Source organism: Belonocnema kinseyi, chromosome 1, assembly GCF_010883055.1.
Source record: "Belonocnema kinseyi isolate 2016_QV_RU_SX_M_011 chromosome 1, B_treatae_v1, whole genome shotgun sequence".
Taxonomy (NCBI): domain Eukaryota; kingdom Metazoa; phylum Arthropoda; class Insecta; order Hymenoptera; family Cynipidae; genus Belonocnema; species Belonocnema kinseyi.
Window position 1 is genome coordinate 56,935,689 of NC_046657.1, and position 10,056 is coordinate 56,945,744.

At 23.8% G+C, this 10,056-nt stretch overlaps 1 protein-coding gene across 1 annotated transcript in view; it reads right to left on the minus strand.

The window, feature by feature from the left end:
• Positions 1-8,571, minus strand: part of LOC117171131 (polycomb group protein Psc-like) — a 27,438-nt gene extending 18,867 nt beyond the window's left edge. Inside the window, exons 1-3 of the mRNA XM_033358186.1 lie at positions 8,313-8,571; positions 913-1,034; positions 669-821 (exon numbers count right to left, since the gene is read on the minus strand). Coding sequence (XP_033214077.1) covers positions 669-821; positions 913-1,033 — 274 coding nt within the window. The 5' untranslated portion in view covers position 1,034; positions 8,313-8,571. The remainder of the gene's footprint in view (positions 1-668; positions 822-912; positions 1,035-8,312) is intronic.
• Positions 8,572-10,056: the final 1,485 nt, after the last annotated feature.

Below are 10,056 nucleotides of genomic sequence, written 5' to 3' on the forward strand. Positions count from 1 at the left end.
AAACTTGCCTTTTTTATTTGAAAATCCATCTTTTTTGATAAAAAAAATTCACTTTTCTTTTGTAAAATACTTATTTTTGTTCAAAAATTCTTTTATTTTGTTGGAATTTAATCTTTTTGGATAGAAAATTAATATTCTTGGTTAAGAATGCAATTGTTTTTTTTTTGCATATTCACTTCGACGGAAAATTGAACATTTTTGAGGAAATTTTTTTCCTTATCGACTGAAACATTTCTCTAATTTTAAAATGCAACTATTTTCATAGAAAATTTTAATTTTTGGTAAAAAATTAACTGTCACGTTGAAAATCAATATTCTCGAGTTGAAAAATCAACTGTTTTGTAAAAAATTCACTGGAATTTGGTATAAAATTAACTTTTTTGTTGAAAATACACATTTTTGAGTTGCAAATTCCACTTTTCTCGAGTAGAGGTGTGAATTCATCTTTAAAAATTCGTTTATTTTGTTTAAATTTTTTTCTCTCTTGGTTAAAAATTGACAATCAACAATTTCGTTAGAAATTCATCCGTGTTGATTCAACTCAACTGTTTTTGATATAAAATAAAAATCTTTTCTTAATTAAATTCAAATTTTCATTTAATTTTTTGAGTCATTAATTCTTTTTCGTCGAAAATATTCGAAAAAGAATGAAAGTTCGAGTCACTTACTTTGATAACAACTGGGAACCAATTTGTAAACAATGTCTTGTAGCGTGTAATCCGGTCTTATATTTAGCAAAGGTTTGCTTTTGTGAACCAGAACTTCGCAAATAGGACAATATTTATTGACCTCCAGGTACTTGACAATGCAACTTCGACAAACTGTAAAAAGAAAATCGACATTAGGCCTGTAAAATAAGAGATTTTCATTAAACAATTAATTAATTAGTTTATTAAATAAATATTTGCGCACATGAATGCAGGCATTCGATGATAGTCGTCGCATCGATAAGGTATCCAGCGCAAAGTGTACACGTTAATTGCTCATTGAGCTTAGACAAGCGTAAACGATGTCCTCCACTCTGTCCTGACATTCTGAAAAAGAATTTTTTTTTTCCGTTTACTCATCAAATTTTGCGAAGATATAATTTTTTTTAATCTCTCGGGAATCACAGTCTCCAACAGTATTCTCCCGATATCTCAAGTTTTTTCCAGGTATCATTTTTTACATTACGGAGCCGTTCAAATATTTATAAGCACCATCAATTTATTAAATAATTAAGTAATACTAAAAACATCATAATTAATTTCTTGAATTTGTCCCTAAATCGCCAAATAGTTGAATTTTGAACTAAAAAAGATCAGTTTTAAACCAAAAATGGAACAGTTTAATTTTTCAGTTAAAATTATTAATTATCAAAGAAAAAAAGATGAATTTTCCATCAAAAAGGTTAATTTTCTACCAGAAAAGACGATTTTTCAACAAAATACATGAGTTTTTAGCTAAAAAACATCCGTTTTCAACCATAAATAGAATTGTTAAATTTTCAAAAACAGAAAAAACAATTTTCAACAAAATGGATTAATTTTCGATCAAGTGTGATGAATTTTCATTATTTTTAACTATATTAATGAATCTTTAACTGAATTAAATGAATCTTCAAGATAAATTATGAATATTTTATTGGAATACTTGAATTTACAACGAAAATGATCAATCTTCAAACAATAAGATTAATTTTGTACAAAAAAAAAATACGATTTTTCAAGAAAATATATGAATTTTCAACGAATTAGTTAAATTTTTTATTAAAAAAGACCAATTTTCGACCAAATAGTTGAATTTTGAACTAAAAAATATAAATTTTCAGCCAAAAATGGAAAAGTTAAATTTTCAATCAAAGAAAAAAAAATTTCAAGTTAAATTATGAATATTTTATTGTAATACTTGAATTTTCAACGAAAGTGATAAATCTTCAAACATGAAGATTAATTTTCTGCCAAAAAAAAACAAACAATTTTTCAACAAAATATATGAATTTTCAAAGATACAGTTGAATTTTTAACTAAAAAATATCCGTTTTTAACCATAAATAGAATTGTTAAATTTTCCAGAGAAGAAAAAACAATTTTCAACAAAATAGCTAAATTTTCGATCAAGTGTGATGAATTTTCATTATTTTTAACTATAATGATGAATCTTTAACTGAAATAGATAAATTCCTAAGTTAAATTAGTTAAATTTTTTATTAAAAAAGAAAAATTTTCAACCAAATAGTTCAATTTTGAACTAAAAAATATACATTTTCAGCCAAAAATGGAAAAGTTAGATATTCTGATAAAAAAAAATCTATTTTCAATTAATATAATTAATAATTATAAATATAAATATAAATATAAAATTAATAATAATTTTTAACTGTTGAATTCTGAACTAAAAAGATAAATATTTTACTCGAATAAGTTGAATTTTTCAACCAAAAAGGTTAATTTCTACAAAAAAAATGGTATTTTCAACAATATAGCATTTTCAATTAAAAAGATAAATTGCCAAAAAAAATTGAATAGTAACATTTTCAGTTGAAAAAAGTAATGTTCAAGCGATAGATGAATTTTAAACTAAAATAATGGAACATAAAATTGGAATAGTTAGCTACATTTTCATTTGAAAGAAAAAAATAATTTTCAACTAAAAGAAAATAGTTAAATTTTTAAATAAAATTATGAATCTTCAACAGAAATAATTAAATTTTCAGTTAAAAAAAAAATAATAATTTTCAAGAAAAAAAAATCGCAACACAATTAATTTTTAAACAGAAGATTAGCTTTCGAATAAAAAGATTAATTTTTTACCAAAAAAATACAATTTTTTAACAAAATACATGAACCTTGAACGAAATAATTGAATTTTTAATTAAAGAAGACAACATTTTCAACCAAATAGTTGTATTTTTAACTCAAAAAATAATAATTTTCAATCGAAAATGGACTCTCATTTTTAGTTTAAAAAATTAATTTGAAACCAAACATAAGAGTTTTCAACTAAAAAAAAAACTTCAACTGAAATAGTTGAATTTTCAAACAAACAAAAATTATTTTTTACTACCAAATATGAATTTTCAACCGAAACTTAAATAATTAAATTTGAAGTTAAAAAATGAATGTTTAGACAAACAGATGAATTTTCGACTACAACTATGGAATTTTCAATTATAATAAGTTAAATTTGAAATACAAAAATCAGTTTAAAAAAAAAGAACTAACCTTCAACAAAAGAAAAAGTAACTTAAAAAAAATTGTTACATTTTCAAACAGAGTGGCGAATTTTCAATTAAAATTGTAAATATTTAGCTGAAATAGTTGAATTTTAAATCAGAGAGATGCATTTTCAACTAAAATGATGAATCTTTAACTAGAATAATTGAATTGTTGACCAAGAATATTGATTTCTACATAAAAAGACCAATTTTCAACTAAAAAGGATAATTTTTCAACAAAAAATTAACAAATTAAATTTTTAGTCAAAAAATGAATCTTCAATCAAACAGATGAATAGCTACAACTGGAATAGCGACATTTTCAGTTTAAAAAAATATTTTTTCAACCCAAAAATATCCAAAGAAAAAACAAGTTTTCAATCAAACAGCTTATTTTTTGACAAAAGAAATAAAGTTTTAATTAAAACGATAAATCTTCAGGAAAAAAATTAATTTTTTTACAAAAGAGTTTGACTTTTAACCAAATAATTTTATTTACAGCCTAAAAGATGAATTTTCAACTTAAATGATAAATATTTAAATGGAATACTTGCATTTTTAACCAAAAAGAACCATTTTTAAACAAGGAGATTCACTTTCAAAGAAAAATATAATTTTATAAAAAAAAAATTATTTTTTAATAAAATATACGAATTTTCATTCAATGAAAAAAGACAAATTTTTAGCCAAATTGTTGAATGTATGAAATAGCAAAGATCAATTTTTAACCAAACTGATGAATTTTTAGCCAAAAGATTGAATCTCACATCAAAAAATGAATTTTTAACAAAATAGTTGAGTTATGAAAAAAAATGAATTTTCAATGAAAACAAAGTTTTTTAAATAATTTTGCAACATAAAATTATTTTGAAGAATACTGGGGAAATTTTAAGTGATTTAGATTTAATTTCAAAATTTTTTAAGTATTTGTTGGAAAATTTTCTTAGATTTTTTATTTTGAAAAATTAACTTTGAGAGAAAACTGAAAAAGATTTAAAAACATTTCGTAATATATTCTTCAATTTCGAGAGAGAGTAGAAAATTTTAAAGCAAAATGTTTCAATTTGGCGAGATTACAAAATAAAAAAAATCGAGTAAATTCAAGAAATGTGTAGAAGGTTTGAAGAGATTGAAAAAGAATTATAAACTGTAAAAGATTTAGAAAATGCAGATTTAAAACAAAATTACAAACGAAATCTTTAGAAGCTTTAAAAGAATTTTAAAAGGTTTCAAGTAAATAAAAAAATTTTCTTAACATTCCTAGGAAACTTTAAAGGCATTTTTTTACATTTTAAATGATTTTTCAAAATCTCAAGAAAAATTCGAGTCAGATAAAAAAACTTCTAAAAGTCATTTACAATAAAATAGTTTTTTTAATAATCTTCTAGATTATTTTTTGTTACATCTGAAATAATCAAAAATCTTTTCTAATTTTCTTAAGATTCCAAGTAAAATTTCGAACATTTTGAGGAAAAAAAAATTTGGAATGGTTTTTCCAAATTCCAAAAAGGTGAAGTTTTCACTAAGAAAAGATAAATTTTTAACAAAACAAATTAAAATTTCAACAACCAAAATTCAGTTATATCTATACAGTTGCATTTTTAACCAAAAAATGTGAAATTACTATTAAAGGAGATAATTTTTCATATAAGAAAAATGAATGTTTAACAAAATAGTTGAAATTTAAACCAAAAACAAATTTTTATTCAAAAAGGAAAAAAAAATGTTAGTAAAATTGTTGAACTTTCAACAAAATAATTAAATTTTGAGCCAAGTAATAAAAGTTTTAAACAAAAAAATAAATTCTTAACCAAGAACTTTGCGAGCCGAAAACACAAATTTTTAACAAAGTGCATGAATTTAAAAATATAATAAATAAAGTAAAATAGAATAGCTACATTTTTTGTTTAAAAAATTGATTTTGAAAAAAAACAAAAACAGTTTGCAATAAAATACATAAATCGACAACCATATAATTCTATTTTTTAAATTGTTGAATTATGCGAGACAAAAACACGAATTTTCAACAAAATACATGAATGTTAAATAAAAAAGTTGAATTTTTAACCCTATCGTTAAGTTTTTCAGCAAAAAGATCAATTTTCCATCATAGAAAAAAACGAATTTTCAAACAAAGTACATGAATTTAAAAATTTAATAAATAAAGTCAATTATAATAGTTAAATTTTAGTTTACAAAATTAATTTTCTACCAAAAAAGACGAAATACCTACAAAATAAATAAATCTTCAACCAAATTGTTAAATTTTCTACCGAATTTTGATATTTTGTGAGCCAAAAATACGAATTCTCAACAAAATACATACATTTTTAACGAAATAATAGAACTTTCCAACAAAAAGATTATTTATAACCAAAAATACAACAGGTAAATTTTCAGTTAAAAAATTAATTGTGAAATTGCTGGGACTGGGCCAATGACACACACTTTACTGTAATTCAAAATTTAAATCAATTTTTTTTAAAATTCAAAATATTCCACTGGTTTCAGCAAAATTGGAGTGAATTGATAATAATTCAAGGGGATTTTTAGTTAAAAAATTCTTTTTTTTCGGTAAAAAATTGATCTTCTTGGTCGAAAACTAATCTTTTTCGTTCAATATTAATTTTTCAACTGAAAATGTATCATATTCAGCTGGAAATCCAGTTTTTTATTTAAATATTGTTTTTTACTTAATATTATTTTAATTTAACTATTTTTATTTACTTTATTTATTATTATTTTAAATCCATGTACTGTGTTTAAAATTCATATTTTTGGTAGGATATTCATTTTTCTAACTAAATATTCATCATTTTTAGTTGAAAATTCATCTTGTTTGGAAAAAAATCAATTTTCTTGGTTGAAAATTCAGTTTTTGGTTTGAAAATTGAACTAGTCCAGTTAAAAATTAATCTTTTTTGTTAAAGTGTCATCTTTTTAGTTGAAGATTCAACTATTTGGTTAAAAATGCATGTCATTTTTCCAAATTCGTGTTTTCGGTTCGAAAAAAATCGACAATTTTATACCAAATTTAACTATTTGGTTGAGGATTTTTTATTTTGTTGAAAATTCTTGGTTTTTTTTGCTCATAGTTAATTTTTTTCAACTTAAATTTTAACTATTCAATTTTTAGTGGAAAATTGATCATTTATAGTTAAAAATTCATGTATTTTGATGAAAATTCACCTCCTTCGGTACAAAATTAATCTTCTTGGTTAAAAATTCAGTGTTTTGTTTAAATATTATTTTTTACTTAATATTGTTTTAATCTAACTATTATAATTTACTTGATTTAATTTTTTTTAATTCATGTAATATACTTAATGAAAATTCTTTTTCTTTTTGTAGAAAATTGATCTTCTTGGTTTGAAATGAACTTTTTTCTTCAAAATTCGTCGTATTCGTTCAAAATTTATATTTTTGGTTCAATATTAATTTTCTTAACTGCAAAATTTATCATTTTTAGTTAAAAATTCATGTATTTTGTTGAAAATTCACCTTCTTCAGTACAAAATTAATCTTCTTGGTTAAGAATTCGGTTTTTTTGTTTGAAAATTTAACTATTTGCTTGACGATTGATGTATTTTGTTGAAAACAGTTTTTTTTTGTGTTTAAAGATAAATTTTTTAACAGAAAATTTAACTGCTATATTTTTCATTGAAAGTTTATCCTTTTTTAGTAGAAACTTCAACAATTTATTTGCAAAATAATATTTTTATTTGAGAATTAATTTTTTCAAATGAAAATTTTCAACTATTCAATTTTTTGTGGAAAATTTAATGGTTGAAAAATCATCTTTTTGTTTGAGAATTATTTTTTTTTAAAGAAAATTCAACTATTATATTTTTCATTTAAAATATATATATATATATATATATTTTTTTTAAATCGAAATTTCAACTATTTGTTTGAAAATTCATATATTTTCTTAAAAATTCGTCTTTTTCGGTAGAAAATACAATTATTTGGTTGAAAATTTATCTTGTTTTTAGTTATTTGTAGATATTATTACAAAATAATATATTTTTTTAGCTTAAAATTAAATTTGTTGAAAATTCACATTTTTTCAGGTTAAATATTTAACTGTTTTATAGAAAATTCGTCTATTTGGCTTTTTTAAATTTTGGTTTTTTTAAATTAAATCTGCTGAATAAACATGTAACTACTCGATTTTTGTAAAAAAAATTTATTTAAGAAGTTTAGAAATTCAACAATTTAGTTAATGAATTATAGAAAGGATAAAAATATAAACTAACAAATAAATTTAACTTGAAAGCTGATTCGTTTGGCTTGAAAATTCAACATTTTGTGTAAATTTTTTGTTTCCTACTGACTGAAAAATCTTAGTTGAAAATTCACCTCTTTTGATATAAATTTCATATTTTGTGATTAAAAACGCAATTTTTTGGTTGAATGTTAATCTGTTTTGGTTGAGAATTCAATTATTTTGTCGATAATTCATCTTTTTTGCTTCAATTCAAATGTTTTTGATTTTACATGAAAAATATTTTCTTTCTTAAACGGAAAATTAAAAGATGTAATTTTTTAAAATGGTAGCAAAATAGTGTCATCGCTCAAAAACTGTGTCAAATAGTGTGTAGATTTTAAGATCTGGTATCAGCCAAGTGTTTAAATATACCTAAAATTTAAAAGCCTTCGAAGTACATAACCTCAATTTTCGAATTCAGTCGACTTTAAAATCCCCACTGCTAAATTTCCCATTATTTTCTTCAAAATCTACCAATAATCCACGAATCTAGAGACCTAATTTCCACTGAATAATATCACTCATCCAAAACAATATTCGGAATTTCCCAAAACTGATCTCTTTTCTAATTATCTTTCGGCAAATCCCGGATCGACCTAATTCGATTAATTTGGAATTTTCTTTTGAATTCCTTATTTCTGATTATTTTTCATAAGGAACGAGATATTTTCTCTCGGATTTTAATCGAGATCAAGAGGTGGCAAGTAACGCAAAACATCCATATTGACATCGAAATGATTTCGATGAAAAAATAGGAAACTCATTATTTCCCAGGAAATTAGGTTATGTTTATGAATTATATTCAATGAAATTTGAAATTGATAGAGAAATCATGAAAAGACTTACGTTTTGCTGGCGTAAAAAATCACCGATTTACTTGAAATTCGCCATTTGGCCACAAGTCAGGAAAGTTGGGTCAGAGTGCAAGTTGTCACGGATTGTCATTTAGAATTTCAAGCCGCATGGCGACGGAAAGACAGTTACGTGATTCGGAAATTAATTTCGTGAGAGGTGAGAAAATATTGCGGAAATTCCGAAATTGCGAAATTCAAAAACCGAAATTCATTGCAAAATAGGCCACTGTTCCACTGAAAACTGCGCGTACGGCAGTGAAACAAAATGGCGGATAAACAATCGGACAAACAACCGTTTCAAAAACATGCACTTTTTGGCGACGTCATATAAAAGGTTGGGTAGCTAATGTTTTTGTATGAAGAAGTGAGTTCACGTTCCGCTAGGTAGCGCTAGCTTTAAGGACTGGGAAGGTAAATGAAGTATTTCACTGTGTGACGTCATCTGGTAAGATGGCCGCACTCCGGAGGTCAAAAGATAGGGTATGGGATCGTCCATATATTACGTAACACTTTTTTCTTTTGTTTATATCGTTGTGTCTTTTTCAACTTCACATCAATTTCAAGCTCGTCTTTATTCAAACAAAAGAAAAACGCGTTACGTAATTTATGGACGATCCCTATCTTTTCACGGACCTCGATTTTGAATGGGGGATTTTACCACTCACCAGAGTGCGTAGTCTGTTCGGGTGCGAGTCCTGCTGAAATTCAAATTTAATATATGAAAAAAGCCTAGCTATACAAATTATTAATAAAAGTTTATAGTTCATTCTTAAAATAGAGTCAAAATGTTAGTTATTCAGTTTGAAAATAAAAAATTCAATATTTTAGGAAGGGTCAAAAGTTTTTTTTAAAGTTGAAAGTAGGTTTTCAAAGTTTCCTATTTTTCGTAGCGAAACTTAACAACAAACATATATTAAATTTAAAAACCCATCTGTTTTACAGAAAAATCTTGTTTTTGGATTGAAATAAACTTTTTTTGATTAAAATTCTATCGTTTGAAAAGTTTTTTCTCTTTGGTAGAATATTGAACTATTTTGTTGAAAATTGGTCTTTAATTTGTTTTTCATTTATTTTTGGTTTTACGACTGATTTTTTAATTGAAAAATTAGACTATTTGTTGAAAATTCGTTCTTTTTGGCGGATCATTTTAGTTAGAACAATTTTATTTTGTTAAAAATTTATGAACTGTAAACTTCATTTGCCATTTTTGTTTTAAAAAATCGCCTCTTCTAGTTTAAAAATCAACCATTTGGATGAAAATTCATGTATTTCTTTGAAAATTCGTCTATTTCGGTTGTAAATTAATCATTATACTAAAAATTTAATCCTTTTGGTAGAAAAATTATTTTTAGGTTCAATAGTTAATTCAACTACTTTCTTAAACATATTTTTTTTTGTTAAAAATTAATATTTCAGTTGAAAATTAATCTTTTTCGTAGAAAATTCATTATTTTTGGTTGAAAATTTAAGTATGTTGTTCAAATCTCCTTTTTTTACTCAAAAGTATATCTCTAAAATGTGAAAGCCTACGCACACTGAGAAAAATTGTAAGCCAAAAGCTACGAGGGTAGTTCAATAACTCCTTAGAATGAAGTATAAAAACAATTTTTTTTGGGTAATTTTTTTTTATTTTACAACATAATCTCCTTGGAGCTCTATACACTTGGTCAATCGCTTTTCAAGTTTTTTTAATCCTTCAGAAAAGTGCGTTTTCTGAAGTTCCTCAAAATAAGCAC